At 30.5% G+C, this 21,203-nt stretch overlaps 6 protein-coding genes across 6 annotated transcripts; 5 read left to right on the top strand and 1 right to left on the bottom strand.

The window, feature by feature from the left end:
- Nucleotides 1-481: 481 nt before the first annotated feature.
- On the bottom strand, nt 482-6,146 carry LOC128955188 (NFX1-type zinc finger-containing protein 1-like). The gene is made up of 4 exons (XM_054300833.1): nt 5,464-6,146; nt 5,068-5,402; nt 3,084-4,980; nt 482-3,018 (listed from the first exon to the last, which is right to left on the bottom strand). The coding sequence occupies exons 1-4, from the start codon at nt 5,936-5,938 to the stop codon at nt 515-517; spliced, it is 5,211 nt and encodes a 1,736-aa protein (XP_054156808.1). The 5' UTR covers nt 5,939-6,146; the 3' UTR covers nt 482-514.
- A 2,580-nt stretch (nt 6,147-8,726) lies between these two features.
- LOC128955726 (testis-specific serine/threonine-protein kinase 3-like) lies at nt 8,727-9,742 on the top strand. The gene has a single exon (XM_054301398.1). The coding sequence runs from the start codon at nt 8,774-8,776 to the stop codon at nt 9,740-9,742; it is 969 nt and encodes a 322-aa protein (XP_054157373.1). The 5' UTR covers nt 8,727-8,773.
- Nucleotides 9,743-10,386: 644 nt separating this feature from the next.
- LOC128955725 (serine protease HTR4-like) lies at nt 10,387-11,713 on the top strand. The gene is made up of 4 exons (XM_054301397.1): nt 10,387-10,436; nt 10,511-11,229; nt 11,309-11,456; nt 11,533-11,713. Exons 1-4 carry the CDS (start codon nt 10,402-10,404, stop codon nt 11,711-11,713), a joined length of 1,083 nt encoding a protein of 360 aa, XP_054157372.1. The 5' UTR covers nt 10,387-10,401.
- An 865-nt stretch (nt 11,714-12,578) lies between these two features.
- On the top strand, nt 12,579-14,390 carry LOC128956226 (thromboxane-A synthase-like). The gene has a single exon (XM_054301913.1). It carries the CDS (start codon nt 12,723-12,725, stop codon nt 14,352-14,354), a length of 1,632 nt encoding a protein of 543 aa, XP_054157888.1. The 5' UTR covers nt 12,579-12,722; the 3' UTR covers nt 14,355-14,390.
- Nucleotides 14,391-15,141: 751 nt separating this feature from the next.
- Nucleotides 15,142-16,882, top strand: LOC128955724 (cytochrome P450 3A24-like). The gene has a single exon (XM_054301396.1). It carries the CDS (start codon nt 15,254-15,256, stop codon nt 16,880-16,882), a length of 1,629 nt encoding a protein of 542 aa, XP_054157371.1. The 5' UTR covers nt 15,142-15,253.
- Nucleotides 16,883-17,574: 692 nt separating this feature from the next.
- Nucleotides 17,575-20,824, top strand: LOC128955043 (ras-specific guanine nucleotide-releasing factor RalGPS2-like). Its single transcript, XM_054300675.1, has 8 exons — nt 17,575-18,026; nt 18,084-18,479; nt 18,727-18,909; nt 19,175-19,430; nt 19,499-19,592; nt 19,655-20,285; nt 20,371-20,463; nt 20,553-20,824. The coding sequence occupies exons 1-8, from the start codon at nt 17,937-17,939 to the stop codon at nt 20,820-20,822; spliced, it is 2,013 nt and encodes a 670-aa protein (XP_054156650.1). The 5' UTR covers nt 17,575-17,936; the 3' UTR covers nt 20,823-20,824.
- Nucleotides 20,825-21,203: the final 379 nt, after the last annotated feature.

Genomic DNA, 21,203 nt, shown 5'->3' with positions numbered 1-21,203 from the left:
ATGTCATAAACAAATTTTAAACATATAAATTGTAAAAATTAAAAAATATATTTTTGAAAGCAAAAAATAATTGCAATTATAATTACTTCCTCTTATTTTAATTTAAATACTGTGATTACTGTATATCAATGATTAATTATAAATTTAGAAAAAATAATAATTATGTGTAATTATAATTGCATCCGATATCCTGAGTGCCGTTTATCTGGTCAACCATGCATTGGATGCGATAATTAAGTTATAGGGATAAACATTTTAACACTAATAATGCTAAGAATTAATGTATTATTATGCTAAATATATGAGTGACCAGATAATCGCAGTCAAAATTCATATAATATATTTATATATATAAAATAAATTTTGACTGCGATTATCTGGTCTTTCATATATTTAAAAATGTAAATAACAAATAGCATGAATACTAAAATGTTGAAATTTATAACATTACCATTTGATCCAATGCATGAATCACAAGATAAACAACAATCACATTTTTTGCTCATATATGAGATCAAATACGGGTATTTTGGACAATAAGTTTAATGGATATGTCCCTCAAATCAAATGATGTTTCAAACAATTGCTGAACCATAAAGATTAAACAATTTTCATTATCTGATGTAAAAACACCTGATCTGATGAATAAATCCAATGTGTCTTTAATACTATCGCTGATATCAATCCATTTTGACCGACGCATCAATTCGTTGACAATTTTGATAATTACTTTAAAGAAACGAATTTCTTGTTGAATGTCATTGATTTGTTGGACAGTGTTTTCAAATGAGTCGATCACAAAATACAAGATCTGTTTCAAGCGGTCAATCATTTTACAAAAAGACTTAATTTGATTAATATTTTGCATATCTTTTAAAATAACAGTAATGTCATCAACAATATTGATCTTATTTTCAATGGCCAACAATTGCTCTTTTGACGGAACAATTATCTCTTGTTGTTTGATTAAATTGGAGTGAAAACTGTCTAACAATTGGTTAATCAATTTCTCAAGTTTTCTATATAATGCAGTAAAAATTGCCTGCTTTTGGATAATCTTGATTTTCTGAATCAATTTTGTTTGATGTAATTCATTGGCATCAGTCAGACAATACATATTACGGGACCAATTGCATAGTTGTTGAAACTGACTCTGAATTATATCATTAAATGGCTGACAGTATGTGATAAATGTCTTACATTTGGGACAACATTTAAAAATCTTTTGTTTGTCATCATTAGTGTCTGTTGTTAACAACACTTTCAATGAATTAGCAGTTATAATGTGTCCACAATTTTCCAGTTCAACGAATTTTTCGGCTAATATCTCATCGTTGGTCATATTGTCGATACCCAATAAATCATTAATGTTTTCGATATTACAAACTTTACAAAATTTCGGACATTTTTCTCCGCAAATACCGATACATAGATGTCCACACTTAAGCAGCTTTTTGCATGACTCCCGACAGTAATATCGATTGCATTTTTCGTAACACAATTTCGTACATTTTTCGTGCGGACACTTCCAGCCACATATCTCAAGTTTTCCGTTATCTGTGGTCACACATGAAATACATAGTTGACTACATGTGTGCTGACATATGCCGTGAAAGCATCGATTTTCACATTTATGATCACACGGCGGACATAAATCGCCGCAACGACTCTGACATTTGTGGCCACAAATCAAAACTCGATTACACGGTTCCTCACATTTGACGTGAAGTCTACTTTGCTGACAATCCCGGCATAAACCTTGACATTTATGACCGCAAATTAATGTTTTCTTACATTTAGCCAAACATTGATTACACGATAAATCCATTTGATTTCTTTCATAGCATTTGACTTCACGTGAATGTCCACAATCGAGGTCAACGGTAACAACTGTCAAACAATCAGTTTTTTGCAAATCAATTGAACACTTGATGTTCACCATATGTTTACAAACGGGAAGTTGTCTTTCTATTATTTCTTGACATTCATTTGAATCGCACGGATCGGAACACATGAGTTTACAGTCGTGACCACAAATCAATTGTTTCTGACATCGCAATTGGCAAGCAATGGGTATATGACATAAACTCCAATAGCTATGTCCACAATTAGGATCTGTTTTGATGACACCGACCCGACAAAATGGTTGACAATCTATTCCACACTTCAGATCACATTTGTGTCCGCAATCGAGTATATTTTCGCACGGATTATTGCATATCATATCACCCGAACAAATCTCATCAATTTGATGACCACAATTGGGAATTGTTTTTGTTACGATTACTTCACATGGATTACACTCTTGGCCATAATGACACTTTTGTGGACATTGATGGTCACAATCCAATTTTTGTTGACAATCTTCTAAACATTTAATATATTGGTGACCGCCGTGACATCGTGTTTCAGGACATGGATGTCCACAATCCATCAAATGGATATATTCTTTAAGACAACCTCCCAATGGAGACTTTTCATCAAAATCTCGATCAGTTTTGACAAATATTTCTTCGGTTGGATGATTGGCACACTTGAGTTGCATTGATGTACCAATTGATTTACCAATTGATAAATGATCCCCTATTTGTTTCCACAAATTGCTGTTTTTGGCCAAAAAATTAAAATCACCGATACAATAGAGACCACGTTTGGCTCGGGTTAGGGCAACATTGACCCGATTGAGTGTCTTCAGGAAACCTATTTCATTATTGCGATTACTTCTTACAAATGACAATATAATAATATCGTTTTCTTCGCCCTGAAAATTATCCACACTTTGAGCTCTTAATTCACCAAAAATATCTGTCTGTGTTCTCAATAATCTATTGATTAAAAATAATTGACCGGAATATGGTGTCAATATTGTAATTTGATTGGACTCATAATCTTGAAAAAGCAAATGTTTAACCAAACGGATGACAAATAGTGCTTCAAATTCATTTGATTTAGTCTTAAGCTCTTCATTACCCAACTCATGATTTGAGTGACACATGAAATAAATGCTTCGTTTAATTCCTTAAAATAATAAATATTTAAAAAATTAAAAATTAGAAAATTAATTAAAATAATAAATTATATACCATTGATGTCAGGATATAGTAAAACACTTTTGTCGTCTTCAAGAGTTTTATAAATATTTAGAGATTTAATAACAGCCGATATTTCGGGTCTCATTCGGTGCTGAAGTTTTAACTGATTGAACGGCAGTTTGTTGTTAATCATGCGCTCAAATAGCGAAACATCCAAACCATGGCATCTACTCAACTCATATACCGCTGGTTGCGGTCTTAGCTGTCGGTGATCACCGATCAGAATCAAATGTTCAGTATTTTTGGTCACTGATGTAATTATATGACTCTCCAAAACTTCTGCGGCTTCTTCTACGACAATGATCTGTGGATCTATGGCTTCAATGGTTGCCTTATATTTAGCGGCACCAGTAGTGGTCATACCGACAATGGCTGACTCACCAATCAATAACATATCTTTTTCTACATATAGTTCTTGAATTATTTCTGTCTCGAAATCATATTTCTTTTGCAAAGAAATCATATCTCGTTTATATGATTTCAGATATAACTGAAGCCAACATCGGTATAGTCGCCACCGATCGCTGTAATTAAGTTGAGTCAAATCGGTTATCTTCTGGGCCTTATCTTCAGCCATTATATCCGTCAATTGTAGTTCTCGTTTCATTTCTCGCTGTAATTTATTTATCTCTTTTTTAGAGATCCATTTCAGTGATGGACGGTTTGCCAGAAAAATTGTATTTTTAGGTCCAATTTTAACATCTTTTTTGACTTTAATTTTGATATCAGTTTTTCGATCCGTTTCTCGCATTTCATTTAATCGATTCACTTCTTGTTTATCGACTACAGACTCAATCAAAGTGTAAACATCGTTACTATTGTCTCCTCTTTTAATAATTGTTTCTTCAGAAGGATTATATTTATAGCTACTATTATCACAGTTTGCTAACCATCTGACTAATGCCACATCCGATTCACTCCAATAGTTTTCCTGAAGAGATCGGATCTGTTTCTTAATCCAATTATAATTTGATAATTGTTTTATCAAAAACCGGGGATTCAATAAATCTGAATTACAATTTGAAATGAAAAAATCAATTCTTTCAATTTGAAATTGCATTTCTTCAATGTATTTAATCCGGGAATAGATATCGCGATTCAATTGCTTATATTGTAATGATTTAACATTTGCTGAATAATTTACTTTTATTTTGTCCCTGAGCTCAGTCAACGTATAATCTTGTAGTTTTTCACTTCGAGATCGACCACCGATTCGGATAATTTTATCGGTAAATTCAAGCATTCCTTCCAAAAACTGGTCCAATGCATGATTAGTGTAACATATAATGACAATTGGTTTCATATTATCGGGCGATCGATTCCATACATTACGATTTTCGTGTAGTGTTTGAACAATTTTGAGGCCAACATATGTTTTGCCGGTTCCCGGCGGGCCTTGAATTAGTACAAAACTTTGCAAAAGTCCTGATTTGTAGGCATCATATTGTGAATCATCGAAACCAAATGTTTGTGCTTTTGGCCACTCTTTTGGTTTTGTTATACAAACAGAATCATACGATTCTTTGTTAATAATACGAGAAAAGTTATATTTTGTCTGCTCTTTGACATAGAGTGGTCTCGAAATGTCTTTACGAATATTAATCACTTGTTTCTGAAATGGAAACGTTTTATCCGTCATCTTCTGCAATGTCTTCAACGTATACTTATAGGCCTCGAAATAGACTTCCGATTCGAACATCACATACTTTGTATCGGGTTTTCTGTACCGAAACTCATCAGTTATTGTCGACAATTCAAATTCCAATTCAAACTGACCAGTGGCCAACTTTATCGGGTTTCGATCGCCGGCCACAGTAGCGAAACAAAATGTTTTGAAGTTATTGGATGAAAGACATAATAGTGAACCAAAGATTAAACGTTTTGAGTTCTGTTTTGATAATAAATTTTTAAAGTTATGTTTGAATATTAATTAATTAATATTAATCAACAATTAAGTCAATATAATTGTTAATACCTCCCAATTAATGTGTAAATTTTTAGCATCAAATTTGGCCGTAAAATTTGTCACCCGATCCTCGCATCGCTGGCCAATAGTAACATCTCTATAAATTCGTATGTCATCTAATTTCTTCACTTTTTGGCCATTAGAGGTCAACTCTCTGTACTCTCTAAGACCCTTACGTAGCGATCGATTAAGGTCTTCGCGAAGCAAATTAAAGTGTATATTAAGATATTGGTCAACACTTGTGTAGTGACCGCGAGTAATGTTTGACTTTAATTTTGGCCAACAATTGGTATTAATTTCATCGATTGTCGGATATATTGATACTTTTCGAAAGTTTTTCATTTCTTTATCAAATAAAATCAAGTAATTAACTGATCCAATGATAATAAATAAACTGTTGCTTACCATTATTGGTCACAAAATTTTTCGGTAAATTTTGTTCTCTTTTAGGTGTTTGACCATCTTTAGTCTGACCACTCGTCTTATCACTCGTAATCTGACCACTCGTAGTCTTACCACCCGTTTTCTGACCACTCGTAGTCTTATCACTCGTAATCTGACCATCCATTTTCTGACCACCCTTTCTCTGGTCACGCGTTTTCTGGCCAACCGTTCTCTGACTACCCGTTTTCTGGCCACCTGTTCTCTGACCATTCTTTGTCTGACTATTCATTGTCTGAACACCCGAAGTGTGATCATTACATTTATCGGGTGCCTTACGTAGGCCATCCTCGGTATCGCCAACTTTGTCTAATCGTTGTCCTCTTTTCTTCGACTTTTTATTTGATTTCTTAGTGACCGGTAGTGTCGTTGACGGACTACTCTTCGTCGGTGTTGTTGTTGTTGTCGCCGTCAACTGTGTGGACACTATTGTCGGCATCTTATGACAGACAGACAGACAGCAGGTATTAGTTATTGTCGTAAACTTCTTCTTTAACACAAAAATTATTGACTAAAAGTATTGTCGAAACTAAGTGTGACTTCAAAGATGTTATTGCATTAGCAATAAAAACGTTAACCAATCATATACTGTATTAAAACACTAATAATCGTTGACTGTATGTAATGTTATGCAATATATGTGTAATAGTTATTAGGGTTTGAAGATATACTGGAAAACGTAAAGTTTATGAAAAATATTATTAAAATTTATTGAACTAATTATTCAAAATACATATAATACGAGACAATTAAATTATTATTAAATAATATTAATATTAATATTATTTTACAAACAAATCTTATATTTATAATAAATTTATGTATATAAAAAATACAGTATTATATTACATACTGTTTATTACTGAAATGTTTAAAAAAAAATAATAACAATAAAGTTTAGGAAATAAATTTATTAGAAATAAGATATTCAAGTGTTGTCAAAATAAGTTAAACTTACAATAATTTAATATAATGTTTGACATCAACTTTAAAAATCTTATTTCAAAGTTTTTATCAATAATATAACACTAAATATTTTTGAATACAGTCTTATACCATAGTTTTATACATTTCAAAAAAAAATTAATACAGTATACTATAGTAATACCTGAATTACATCAAAATACTGTATCAGTTTTGTTTGGAAAGTGTTAACAAAAAAGTTTACTTTAAGACTAACGAATCACTGAACGACACATACAGTATAAATGTTTTTTATTTATGTATTAGTTGTGCCATACATTTGCTAAATACCAGTGTCTTAAATATTAATAGCATTTAAATACCGGTACAATAATATGATGCACATGTATTATTTAATATATAATTTTTTAAATAATGTTTTTTTAATGCTATTTATATAGATGCAAGTTATTTGCAATTTTTGATTATATGCGCAAAGGGTTATATAATTTTTTTATATATATAAATACATTTATTAAGTTTTAATTTACTAAATAAAGTTGGCATTGAAACTATGATTCATTTAGTAATTTATAACATTGTGTCATAGAGTAGTACCGGTAATATACTATTTATTTAATTAAAATATTTATATTTCATAATAGTTAGAAATATTATAATTGTGTAAATATTATACAAGAATATTAATTCAACTAATTCAATGCAAATTTAATAAATTATACATGTATATGGTTTGATAAAAAAATAATTTTAATCTTAGTCATAATTTTTATCAAAAAATATTAATGTACCGGTAATAACATTTTATATAATCAATTAATTTACTTTCATTTTTAAAAATATATTAATAATATAATTTTATTTATTAATATAAGCAATGTTTATTATCGTTAATATAAGATAAATATTATTTCTAAATTAGTTTTATATGACTAATAAAGCATATGTTTAAAATTCATAAAATATACATATAAATGTTAAATGTATAGTTATCTTATCTTGTATTAAAAATAATTATTACATAATTTATTATCACTTTTATTATATTATTTTATTATTTATTTAATAAATGTAAAAAATTGTATAATAGGTTTACACAATTATAAAACAGTTGTTTAGCAATTTATATGAGAATATTATGCAAAAGTTTTTAATAAGATCCATAATTATTTGCTTAAGTATTATATATAACTTTTAAAAAATAAATTAATTGAAATTATTATTTAATTGGCATTATATATATTAAACTTATAAATTGACAATAAAACAAAAACTACTTATTAAATAAAAATAAAATAATTTAATTATTAATTATCATAAAATTAAGATTTTCTTAAAGACAAACAAAAGTTTGTAAAATTTGTAATTTAATTAATAAGTAATTAAAGTAATAATAATAACACTAATGATAATGAAGATTAAAAAAAATTATGATCGACTTAAATGTTTTCATATTTTTGTTTGGGATATCCGTGTTTCGGTGCGACAAACGGTTCGGGATTATTGACGCGCCTTTCGTATTGCATGAATGTCCTGACGGCACAACATATGGTCAACAATGCCGTCACCGCAACCAATACACCCAACAAAAGCAATACGAGACCAATTCGTTTGGCAGCACTCGTATGATTGTCACCAAACCAACTGTTCGCTGGCGTAAACAAGAGTAAACCGCCGATGACTGCCACCACTGCTGCCGTACACACCAAACAACCCATACATTTAAGACAACACATGAAATAACTCTTTTCCTTTTGGTAGCGAAGAGTTAACGGATTGTTTTTTATGTCCATCGATGACAAAACAATTTCAGATCTCAACTGAATAACACTTAAACTATTGATATGATTGTCGTTTTGCTTGAAAATACTGTACAATATATGAATAAAATCAATAAAGTTGTGTCAAAAAATATCAACAAAAAAAATAAATGATTTTATTTCTCAGAAAATTCAAAATATTATTACAATTTGTGTTAACAATATAATAATACATTTTGATTGATACTAAACTTTTATTAATTAATTACAATTTAACAATAATTAATTTACAAACATTAAATGAAATAATTTTAATTAAATAAAAATGTATAACAGTTTTTCAATATAAAACATCAATTATTATTGATAACATTATTATGTAATGTATTTTAAATTATTATTATTATGACAATAGAGTTGTTATTCAACGCGTGATTCAAATTATTTAAATCACAAAAAAATTATTACTATTATTATAATATTATTCTTAACAATTGTTGGTTAAATTATAACTGTTTTTTCTACTAAAAGATTTTCATTAATTTATTGAAACATTTTTGTTTTGTTTTTTTAGTTTTGTTGATTGAATTATGTTAATAGTTAGTGATATGACTGAACAAAAACAACAAAAACAGGAATCGCGTAATAAACTGACAACTGAACTGACAGATGAAATCAAAACTATACTCAAAGATCAAGACATAGAAATGTTAGAACCTATAGATAATGGCAGTACAAGTATTGTGTTTAAAGGCTTACTAACCATAGATGGAGGTCAGGTAGTAGATGTTGCCATCAAGTTTGTCAATTTGGACAAACAGAGTGATAAAGTCAGAAACAAATACATACCACAAGAGATCAGTCTTGTCGAGCGTCTCAAACATAAACATATCATACGTACGTATAAAGTGGTTAAACACAAGAACAAGTATGTGTTTATAGTAAGTGAATTGGCTGACGGAGACCTAATCAAAGTATTGGAAAAGGGAGAACTGTTGGATGAAAAGTTGGTCAGAGAGTGGTTTCGGCAGATAGTAAAGGCCGTGGAGTACATTCATAGGAAGGGTGTGGCGCACAGGGATTTGAAGGCCGATAATATATTGATCGTCAAAAATACGATGAAATTATGTGATTTTGGTTACGCCCGACAGTCCCGTAATGATGACGGATCCGTCAAAATGGTTAGGACACTTTGCGGTACTATTGAATACGCATCACCGGAATCGCTGTCCCGTTTGCAACCGTTTGACCCAATGGTGTCCGACTGTTTCAGTTTAGGCGTAGTCTTATATACGATGTTGACGTTGAACTTTCCCTTTGGTTCAGGCGATTGTGTCCGCAGTAAAGAAGGTAGAAGTGAATTGTTGGCCAACATTAAGGCTCAACAGTGGTCACTGCCGGACAACTATAAAGACAATAACAATATCTGCAGTTTACTAAAACAGTTACTGAATCCCGATCCAAGTGGACGAATCCGCAGCTGTCAGATATTATCTCATCCGTGGTTCAGTACAATACCATCGACTAATCATTTACAACAAACTAACGGTTCTCAATAACATTTATACAGACTATATGTAGTAGTAATACATTAGTCTCATATTTAGTATAAAAATATTATAAATATATAAATGTTATAAAGAATTTGTTACAATTATTGTAAAATCTTATTGTAATTTATTGACAATTGTATAAAATATTTTTTAATCTTAATTAACCACATGTTATGAGAATCATCACATTTTTATACATTAATACATATCATAAAATATTTTATAGAATTTATTATAACTTATTTATTACATGAAAATCTATATTAATAAAAATAAAATAAAATGATTTTATTTAATTAATAATATTATTCACAATAACTAAACAATAGTATACAATCGAAAAGAGAAATTAATTTTGATTTCATACATTAACATATCTATAATATAAAGCTTATATTATAAACGATATCAATAAATTATTGAAAATAAATTTAACTTTAAATAAATATAAAAAATAATTTTTAAAGACTATATTATTAAAGCCAAGCTATAAAAAAATTATTTTTATTTTATTTTATCTAATTATTTCAAACAATTAGTAAAATATACAATTATTATTCTACCGGTAATTGTTTTACGCGATAATTATTCAAATGTTTTATTTTATTTTCTTTATGTCAAACTCTAAAATCATTTAAAGTTTTAATTGTCTGATTGTTTATAAAATGTATAAATATTTAATGACATTAAGGTGTTTAAGGTTAGTTCATTAGTTATTTAATTAATAAATTTATTTTTTTTTACTTAATGTACAATAATATTATACAATATAAGGCACACTATTGTTGGGACAGTAATCACTTCTATACATTACTTCTATCATCGCAAGCATACCAACCAATTTGATGGTCCATCAAATTGGTCGCTCAGTACTATTATGCCATTATTTTGTTTAAATAGAGCTCATCTCAAACATAAAGAGTGGGATCAGATATTTACAGAAGGAATCAGAAAATGTGTTTTAGTGTATATATTAGGTCGAGATTTTAGGGAAACAGTGAGCGGCACCGGTACTATAATTGTTAAACATGAGGATTACAAATGGATTATAACCAATGCACATGTTGTGGGACAGGTTAGCACTATCAGCATACACGGCAATCAGGTCAAAGGTCAAGTCATATTTGCCGATCCCAGTGTTGATTTGGCGCTCATTGAATGCGAGCCCATCGATAAGCTTAAGGAGTTTAAAATAGCAACAAAACGACAAGTATTTGGTGACGATTTAGTGACAATTGGTTATATGAGTTGGTATGTCCACAGTGGACATGACATAATCAATTGTCCGGACAGTCTATATTTAGCCAATGAAAACAATGCTTATCGCATAATTTGTTCGCCATATACCCGACAAATACACCATAAAGCCATAGAACCAAGCGGTTGGTCTGGCGGTCCCACCATTAATATGATGGGACAACTTATCGGTATTAATAATGGAATGTCTAGAGTTATGGGCAGTTTTTCTATACCAGTGCACACGTATCTATTAGGTTAGTTAGTTTTCTTCGTATAAAAGTATAAATAATATATTGTATTAAATTTGATATCATATTTCTGTGTGTTGTTTAGATTTTCTTAAAAGGGCTGAAGAGTATCGCAAAAATCAAGAAATTAGACGTAAATTTGAACGATCTATTAAATTGGGCGTTGAATTGGATGTCCGATATAATGATAACAATCTTATAATTAAAAATAAATTTGTTGATACAAATATCAAGTACAGTACAGTATTGATCAAAGTTGATAATAATTACTAGTATATTGTTAAGAAATTATTGTTAAATATTTAATAGTATTAATGATAAATTGGTGGAAATTAATGGTCAACCCATGGAAACACTGAATCAGCTAAAAGACATACTCAATAGATTGGATGACAATAGTGTGCTATCTATTACTCTGGTATCGCAAACCAGTGAACATCCGGACAGTAAAACAGTAAACATTTCAGCACTTGATTTATCGTTAATTTAATAAATTTTTTAAATAATTAAATTATTGTGTTGTTTAATATTTTTATAGATAATTGTCAATAAATTAAATTATTAGTTTTCAATTTACAGTAGTAAACAATTTTATAATAAACAAATATACAGTATAAACAAGTACAATTGTATAATAAACAATATTGTAGTAAATGATATAAAGGATTTTATTATTTTTTGTGTAATGATATAATAAAATATTTTGTACCAAAACAATTAAAAGTTCTTAATTTATGTGAAAATAGATTTACTTAATTGCACTTAATAATAAATACTCTATAAAATATTTATTATTTATCAATTCAATAAAAACTATTTATGTAACTAATTGCAGAATATATTTATAATCTAATTTAATGATAGGTATTAAATGTGTATAATTGTACTGTATTTTATAGACATATTAATATTAATAATATAAATTTACAATAACTTAGTACACAATATGTTAGAGCTTAGGTACAAATAGTGCATATGTTTTTTTTTATTGAAATATGCAATCAGTACATTAAGTACTAAATATAATTAATTAATAATAATAAATTATTATCACAAATTAGTACATTGGGATGATTGTTGAATGCATGCAATAGCAAATGGCATCTTTAAGCTAACTAAGCTCTCACTGGTAATTTAGCTTATACAGTATTAATGTCATTTATAATATGTATGTACTGGTTTGCACTCATGGTTAACATTGCTAATGTTAAGCTAATATTGCAATTACTTTTTTGTTATCATTTTATCAGTTTTATAGTTATAACTTATACTGTAAATCATTTGATTATTTTATTATTCATCAAACATGTTCTACAAACATATATAAATAGTTTACTACAAATGAAATATATTGTCAATCAGTCTATTAATGAAATATAATTTTATAAATAAATATATCTAAGTCTACATAATTTATTTGTATTGACTAATAAAGTATACTCTAATTGTTAGTATATTTAAATTATTGTTTAAGTTATTTAGTAAAAAGTTTGTTTAAAATGTTACTATTATTGGTGGCATTAGTTGCCGTTTTGCTGGTAGTCTACGTGGTTTACCGCAAACGGCACTTCTCATTATTAGAGAGGAATGGTATCTATGGCCCTAAACCAAGTATAATATCCGGAAATATTGCTGATGTTGTCAAAATGCCATCCATTGAAAGACACGACAGTTTGGTCAAAAAATATGGTAAAATTGTAGGATATTATATTGGATGGCGTCCAACGGTTTTAGTAGCCGATCCCGATTTGGCAAAAAGTATACAAATTAAAGATTTCCACTATTTTGCCGATAGGCCTCATATGACACTGAAACACGGTCTACACCCGAACCCATCGCTGTCGAAGATGTTGATCCGCGATCAGGGAAAGCGCTGGAAGGAAGTGAGGAGTGCACTGACACCGACATTCAGTGGGGCTAAGCTCAGGATTATGACACCTATTGTCAATGACGCCATCAATAACCTCCTCGATATCATTGATCGCCAGTCGAAATCAGGCGAAGAGTTTGACATATATGATATGTTTCAAAACTTGACTACCGATGTCATCGGACGGACAGCTTTTGGTATACAAAGTAATGTCCAAAACAAAGAAAACGACAAATTCTTAAATGCGGCCAAAGATGTCTTCAATATGTCAATCAATCAGTGGATGTTTTTTCTTATTCAATGCTTTCCGAGCACCGATACTGTACTTTACCCGTACAGACGCTTCAAAGAAATGATTGACCATAAACTGGGAAAATCACCGAACGGTATATTATTAGATATGGCCAGAGATATCGTTCAAATCCGAAAACAGAATCCAAATAATCGTCGAAAAGATTTGTTGCAACTTATGTTAGACACAAAAATATCAACCGATGACATCTCATACGATAAGATGGTCGCCGGCAATGATGTCGACGTTAAAGAAAGCGATAACAACAACACATCCACCAAAAAGAATGGTTCTGCAAATGGCGGCGGAAGACGACTAAGTAAAACTGAAATCACTTTAACTGAAGAGGAGATCCAAGCAAACTGTGTCCTCTTCTATGAAGCCGGTTATGAGACCACAAGTACGGCTCTGGGATTTATGGCACATATACTCGTTAATTATCCAGACGTTCAAGAAAAGGTCAGACGAGAAGTACAACAGTTGTATGAAAGCGAAGGAAAATTGGATTTCAATACAGTCAACAAACTCGAGTACATGGAGTGTGTGCTCAATGAAACTATGAGAGTATATCCGCCGGTCATCACATTTGTCTCCAGAGAGTGTCTCCAGGACTACAAATACAAAGACATAACTATACCAAAAGGTGCAGCCGTTCAAGTGGCCACATATTATCTGCATCACGATCCAGACTATTGGTCCGAACCGGAAAAGTTTGATCCGGACAGATTCAGTGCCGAACGTAAACATGAGATCTACCCGTCCTCGTGGCAACCATTTGGAAGTGGACCGCGAAACTGTATTGGTCTCAGGTTTGCTCTATTCGAGGCTAAACTAGCGTTGGCTAAACTGTTGCTCGCATACCGATTGGAATCGGTACCTAAAACCGAAATCGGCAAACTGACCACACAAGTCAAGATACTAACGCTCACACCTAAAAATGGTGTCTGGGTTAAGGCAGTCAAGCTATAAACTAATTAAAGTTTAATTTTTATGTGTGATAATTAATATTTAATGCAAATTTATATTCATAAAAAGTTAATAATTTTTATAAATATAGTCTTAAAAAAAATTATATGAATTCTCATTTTATTTAATTTTAATTTTGTAACATTTAGTAATTGAAATAAATATTTAAATTATATGTTTGATTATTTTTTATTATATAGTACATTTCTAATTATTTTGCTTATTTATGATTTACAAATAAAAAATCATAAAATGTAGATTCAAATAACCTTGGATATATATATAATTATCTTATTAACTTACAGTTAGTGTAAATTATTTATACACTACTCAAATAATTTGATAATGATTGTTTTTTAGCAAATATATAAATTGATTTATTACTTAGTAAATAAAACAAGTTTATAATTAAGGATTAAGTTATAATACAATAAAAAAAATAAATCCTTTAACTAATTTCACTAAAATAATTTATAATCATTGTAAAACTTTTATGATAATTGATACAAAAAATTTAAGAAAATTTTAATATAGTTATATAATTATTAATTTTAATAATTTTTTATTAGATATAAAATAATTTAAAATTTTTTAAAATACAGTAATTATATTGTAATACAAATATATCAGACAGTTCAATGATAAACGTTATCAAATAATAAAATTGGTTAAAATGAATAGCTAATTATTATACAGTACACAATAATGTATTAAATAAACACTTAATAAAAATTTAATTGATAATACATTACTAGTTATACTTGACAAATGATAAAATTACTAAAAACACATTTTTTGATCATTTATTTTTATTAAATGTTCTAATGACTAATTTGAAAAAATAATGTAAAACTAATTAATTATTATTTTTAAAAATTAGACATTGTTTAATAAATTTAAATATGTTATTTTTATTAGTTATAGTTTTATGTGTACTATTTGTATATTTATTTTATCGACGGTTGCAATGGATGTCCAAATTGAAGAGGAATGGCATTCGGGGCCCAAAACCGCACATAATATTTGGAAATATGTTTGATTTCAATGGATTGAATTCAATAGAAAGACAAAATGTTTTGCTTCATAAATACGGTAAAGTTGTCGGCTATTACAATGGCGCCAAACCAACGGTGCTGGTGGCAGACCCGGAGCTCTCAAAACACATCCAAATAAAAGACTTTCAGTATTTCTATGATCGCCAGCATTTTGTGTTGAAATATGGCACAAATCCTATTCCCGTAATGAGCGGTGCCGTCCATCGGAGTCGAGGCAGCCGTTGGAAAGAGATTCGCAGTATATTGACGCCAACGTTCAGTGCGGCCAAACTCAAGACAATGACACCACTGATTGATGACGCGATTAATACTTTATTAGAAATGGTTGACAAAAATTCGCGCGAAGACAACGAGTTCGATATCTATGATCTGTTCCAGGGATTAACTACTGATGTGATCGGACGCACAGCTTTCGGTATACAAAGCAATGTTCAAATGGATCCGAACAACAAGTTTTTGAAAGCGGCCAAAGATGTGTTTGCCGCCCGACCGGGCAGTAAGTGGTACTCAGTTGCCGTCAATTGTTTTCCTCAATTGGATCACATTTTATACTACTATCGTCGCGCCGAAGAGTTACTTAAAGATCGATTGGGACGATCACCAACTGGTATACTCTTGGATATGAGTCAAGAGATAATTAATATAAGAAAAACCAATTCAAATATGAAACGTAAAGACCTCTTGCAGTTGATGATGGACTCGAAAATATCGGGTCAAGAGTTTTTCGATTTAAGTGATCATAAACTTACTGCCAGTACTGATCTACAAGAAAGTGATGTCTCGAATAATATAGAATTAGATACTAGTCTTCAAACAAAAGTTGCCAAACATGACATCCGACTGTCTGAAGATGAAATCAGAGCTAATTGTGTACTGTTTTATGAGGCCGGGTATGAAACGACGAGTACAGCACTGGGATTTGCCGCACATATACTGGTCAACAAACCCGAGGTTCAGGAACGGGTCAGACGTGAAGTGCTGAAACTATATGAAACTGAAGGACGGCTAGACTTTAATACCGTTACCAAACTCGAGTACATGGAGTGGATGCTCAACGAGACTATGAGATTGTATCCACCGTTGATTACATTTGTTACACGAGAAACCATTGCTGACTATTCATACGGTAACATAACAATACCGAAAGGCACGTCCGTACAGTTTGCCACATATTTCATGCATCACGACCCGGACCAATGGCCCGATCCGGAAAAGTTTGATCCCGAGCGGTTCAGTGCTGGGCGACGACATGAGGCGCACCCGTCATCGTGGCAACCGTTTGGCAACGGACCCCGTAATTGTGTGGGCATGAGGTTCGCATTTTTTGAAATGAAACTATGTTTGGCCAAACTATTGCTCAATTACCGACTGGAACCGGGACCGCGAACCGAAAGGGGAGAAATCACTGTCGATACCAAATTGGTTTCATTGTGTCCCAAATACGGTGTATTTGTTAAAGCCGTCAAAATTAGATAAAACAAAATTAATTATTATTTTGATATTTTGCTTTAAAATAATATGCAAATTATTAATAAATTAGATTTACAGATACTATTGTAAAAAAAATTAAATTTTTTATTTTAATAATAACTTGTTGACCACTATAATTATAGTTATAATTAACTTAAGTTGACTATATTAAATAAATAAATATATATATATATATATATATATAATTTTACAATTAAAATCATAAATAAAACTAATTTTATTTAACTAACAAAATAATTAATTAATTAATTTCTGTAAATTATAATTGATAAATTTACTATTGTAAATAATAATTATCTACTATATTTATATATACAGTATAAAACTTTATTTAATAAAAATAATAATAACTAACATAATAGTAAATAAATCAAAATTGCATCATGTACATTTTTGTATAAAAAATAATAATAACTAAAATGTCATCATGATCAATTTAGGGTTCAATTGCCATACAATTGATGAACACGTGATTTATGGAAACACTTGTTATTATTATACAGTGGGAGTCAATCATATGCTTAAACAATAAACACAATGCAATTGATTGTTGTTTGGGTTTATTATTATTATTATTAAAATATAGTGTTTAGTATTAACTGTATATTAATATTATTACTGTTTTTATAGTTATTAATAAATGTTTGCTATATTCGAAAGTGTCATTTGATATAAGGATTATAATTAATATAACAATAATATCCAATCAATGCATACAAACAATCAGTGTGTTTGACATTAACAGTGAAAACAACATTACTGTTACATTACTGCAGTCAACAATACATACAGTATTAAGTGATAAACCAATTGATAAACAGTTTGTTATCTCAACACAGAGTCTTGCGGTGATAATGGGTATCATTGTGTGACTGATACCACTGCTAGAGAGAGAGAGCACTGGTAGCCAATAATAACTGTTCTCAACAACTGATTAATTAAATACTATTTAACGCAATATTATGTTAAGCTATGCGATGGATGACAGCAATCATCGACAGCCACAACAACAACAACAGCAGTCACTTCTGCATCAGTCATGTCGTCATTAAATGTAAAGCCATTTCCAACAATCAAAAGGAGTGTCTCAACACCGGGTACTCTGCTATTCAATTGGCGATCACTTAATGTAAGACAAGTAACACAAGACATCTGTTTTGTAATATTAGTTAAAACCTGTTTGCAGAGCGAAATGGATCGCATGGACAGCCGTTTTCAGTTGTTGTCGACAACAGCTAACAGCGGCTCTTCTCCGGCCAACAGTTCGCACACCAGTGACAGTCAAGACGAATATCACAGTCTGACGACACCTGATATCGTCAGAAACAAGTCCGTCGATTACTATAATTGGTCGCCAATTAATACATTCCGGTTAGATGTTGGCGACTATCACTCAAAGTATGACAATATTCATGATGTACTTCGTGTCGCACCCGACGATTTGGCCACACAGTTGACACTAATTGATTTGGCTATATTTGTCGACATACGATCCGAAGAGTTGTCGTCTTGTCAATGGAATGGTAGCAAAAAGTTGCAAATATCACCAAATGTGGTCAAATTTACGCAAAGATTCAATAGAGTGAGTCATCAACTTTGTGGTCACTCAACCATATCATTAGTCACTCCTCTCTTACTTTCTCTCTCTCTCTCTCTTTGTCTGTCATTAGACAGTTAAATACATTAATTTAATCCATATGTTTACTCTTTAGATTTATTTTATTTATTTAATATGTAATTATAATGAAATATTAGTTTAATTAGTCATAGTTTGAGGAAAATCTGAGAAATTTTAAAATTAATAAAATAAATGTTTATTTCATTTTTAGGTCAGCTTTTGGGTAATTAAAGAGATCTTAGAGCACAAGTCGGCCAAACATCGGGCAGAGGTTTTGAGTCATTTCCTCAAAGTTGCCAAACGTTTACACGACTTAAATAACTTGCACTCAGCGTTTGCAATTACATCAGCCCTGTCCAGTGCACCCATACATCGATTATCAAAGACATGGACCGTAAGTACTAAATAAATACTATTAAATATTTTAGATCTGATTGTAATAAATCACAAATATTTTTGTTTTGTTTTTATAAACTACTGTATGATTCAGTGATAACATTGTTCAATAACAATGTATTATTGGTTTTATATGATAAGATATCCTGTATTATGATATATGATATTTAAATATTTAACTTTCAGTTTCTAAATTGTTTGCTAAAAAATAAAAAATAATTTATTATTGTTTGATTTATCTTTATTTTCTGATTATTTGCCAGAATTTGTCAAAAAAAGATAAACAACTCTATGAGCGTCTCAACGAATTGTTCTCCAGCGACGACAACTTTGACCGATTACGGGACCATTTGTCTCACACGAGAAACCCATGCATTCCATACCTGGGTCTCTATCTGACGGACATTACACACATAGATGTGGCCCATCCGTTGTCCAAAGGAAAGGAGACACCGAACCGAAAGCATAAAATGGATTCAGTGCTCAACACAATATCCGAATTTCAGAAATCAGTTTATGGTATTAATTTGATGATAATAATCACTTTAGATTACTATTGATTTTATTGTTTATTTATTTATTTGCAGACAATCTTCCAATTATGCCAAATCTACAGAAATATTTATTGTCCGTTCGATATATCGAAGAGCTTCAGAGGTTCCTCGAAGAAGACAATTTTAAGTGAGTTATTATTTATTTGTTATTAATTATTGAATTGTTTGTTTATTTTTATTTTTTATAAGGAAATCTCTATCACTTGAACCGCCAGAAACTGACGGCAAAAGTGTATTTTATGTCCGCGAACTTAGCCAAGCAGGCGGTTCGCAAACCAACTCGACCTCCGGTGATCAATCAACACTGCAAACACCTTTATCTCATAGCGGGACAAACAATAGGCTGTCCGTTAGTTTTAACTGTGCCGACACTCACGCCAACGCTAACTCAATGCCAACTTATAGTAAGCGAATCCCGTTTATTGCTGGTCACCGAAAGTCTCATAGTTTGGGCACAAATGTGTTGTCGACAATAACGAGCGCCATTCCATCCAATACTAAATATTTGCTTTCGACCCATCATTCAGATGTCGAGAACAAGAAAAACATTTGCCTTATAGATGATAGTCCTCTCATTGAAGAACCCGTTATACATAAGTCTAGAGATATTACCGAACAGACAGTTACTGTCATTACATTACCGACGATCGAAATTATTTACGACGACGAAGAACTAACCGAATTACGAAAAGATGTGGTCAATGATTATAAACAATATAATAGATATATTGAAAGAAATATACCGTTCATTAGTGGAGATATACTACTTCAAGGAATGGTTAAAAGAAAGACTATCTTAAAGGATGGAAAGAAACCTTCTGTAAGTTTATAAAATTTTTATCTTAATTTTTCATAACTAAATTGCAATTATTAATAATTAAATTACAAAACTGTTTGTTTATTAGATGGCCGGTTGGGTTAAATACTGGCTGATACTACAGGGCAATCATTTGTATTATTTTGATTCCAAACAATTTAAGACATATCAAACTGATATTGTAAGTACTGTTTGGTTTTTTTTATCCGCTAACTAATGTATATTAAATAATTACCGTAATATATATGTATATTCCTTTCCTACATCCAGTTTCCTTCAAATCCTCTAAAGTGTCGTTCACTCATCGGTTGGTCGGTATCTCTGTTTGAAGACACACAATATACGGATACCTTTCGATTGTCAGACAATTACGGCAAAAATATGTACAAATTTCGTGCGCCAACACCCGGACAGGCCTACGAGTGGTTCAAAAAGATTAGTCAAGTGGTGGCACAGTTCAAGTGTCGACAGCAACCGATCGATTCACTCATTGACTTTTGCGACGATTCCATAAACTGCAAGAATTATAATTACCTGTGAATTAGTTATATTTGAAAATATATTATAATTATATTTATTTTGTTTTTATATAAAAACCATACTATAATTTACTTTATTTTTAGATATTTTTTATAATTATTATCCACACTAAATAACCAAAAATTTTTTTAAATACTAGAATTTTAAACGAAACAAAGTAATCAATTGATATTTAAACTCGTTTTTGATAATCTATTTACCGTATTATATACTGTATATAAATTAGTTAACTCTATAATGTTATACAATATTCTGGTATAATTTTTAAATAATCATTATTTAGTATATGATATACATGTTGTGTATAATTTGTTGATAACATTTATTTGTATTTTTAAACATGCATTTGATTTCTAAATGTATGTTTCAAAATAATCACTC

This window comes from Oppia nitens, unplaced genomic scaffold (genome assembly GCF_028296485.1).
Source record: "Oppia nitens isolate AA-2021 unplaced genomic scaffold, nextdenovo-longstitch-racon4-pilon3 scaffold2_pilon_pilon_pilon, whole genome shotgun sequence".
NCBI classification, from domain to species: Eukaryota; Metazoa; Arthropoda; class Arachnida; order Sarcoptiformes; family Oppiidae; genus Oppia; species Oppia nitens.
Note: the sequence above shows the minus strand (reverse complement) of the source record. Positions and strands in the feature narration are given on the sequence as shown.

What these genes read in the sequence shown, in the direction of transcription:
- LOC128955724 (XM_054301396.1), top strand. Translation starts at nt 15,254, where the DNA reads ATGTTATTTTTATTAGTTATAGTTTTATGTGTACTATTTGTATATTTA.
- LOC128955725 (XM_054301397.1), top strand. Translation starts at nt 10,402, where the DNA reads ATGTATAAATATTTAATGACATTAAGGTGTTTAAG. An exon ending in AGTGCACACGTATCTATTAG is followed by an intron (nt 11,230 to 11,308) that starts GTTAGTTAGTTT and finishes TGTGTTGTTTAG; the next exon opens with ATTTTCTTAAAAGGGCTGAA. An exon ending in TTTGTTGATACAAATATCAA is followed by an intron (nt 11,457 to 11,532) that starts GTACAGTACAGT and finishes AATATTTAATAG; the next exon opens with TATTAATGATAAATTGGTGG.
- LOC128955188 (XM_054300833.1), bottom strand. Translation starts at nt 5,938, where the DNA reads ATGCCGACAATAGTGTCCACACAGTTGACGGCGACAACAACAACAACA. An exon ending in AAATTTTGTGACCAATAATG is followed by an intron (nt 5,403 to 5,463) that starts GTAAGCAACAGT and finishes TATTTGATAAAG; the next exon opens with AAATGAAAAACTTTCGAAAA. An exon ending in ACTATATCCTGACATCAATG is followed by an intron (nt 3,019 to 3,083) that starts GTATATAATTTA and finishes TATTATTTTAAG; the next exon opens with GAATTAAACGAAGCATTTAT.
- LOC128955043 (XM_054300675.1), top strand. Translation starts at nt 17,937, where the DNA reads ATGTCGTCATTAAATGTAAAGCCATTTCCAACAATCAAAAGGAGTGTC. An exon ending in GATTATCAAAGACATGGACC is followed by an intron (nt 18,910 to 19,174) that starts GTAAGTACTAAA and finishes ATTATTTGCCAG; the next exon opens with AATTTGTCAAAAAAAGATAA. An exon ending in ATTTCAGAAATCAGTTTATG is followed by an intron (nt 19,431 to 19,498) that starts GTATTAATTTGA and finishes ATTTATTTGCAG; the next exon opens with ACAATCTTCCAATTATGCCA.
- LOC128955726 (XM_054301398.1), top strand. Translation starts at nt 8,774, where the DNA reads ATGTTAATAGTTAGTGATATGACTGAACAAAAACAACAAAAACAGGAA.
- LOC128956226 (XM_054301913.1), top strand. Translation starts at nt 12,723, where the DNA reads ATGTTACTATTATTGGTGGCATTAGTTGCCGTTTTGCTGGTAGTCTAC.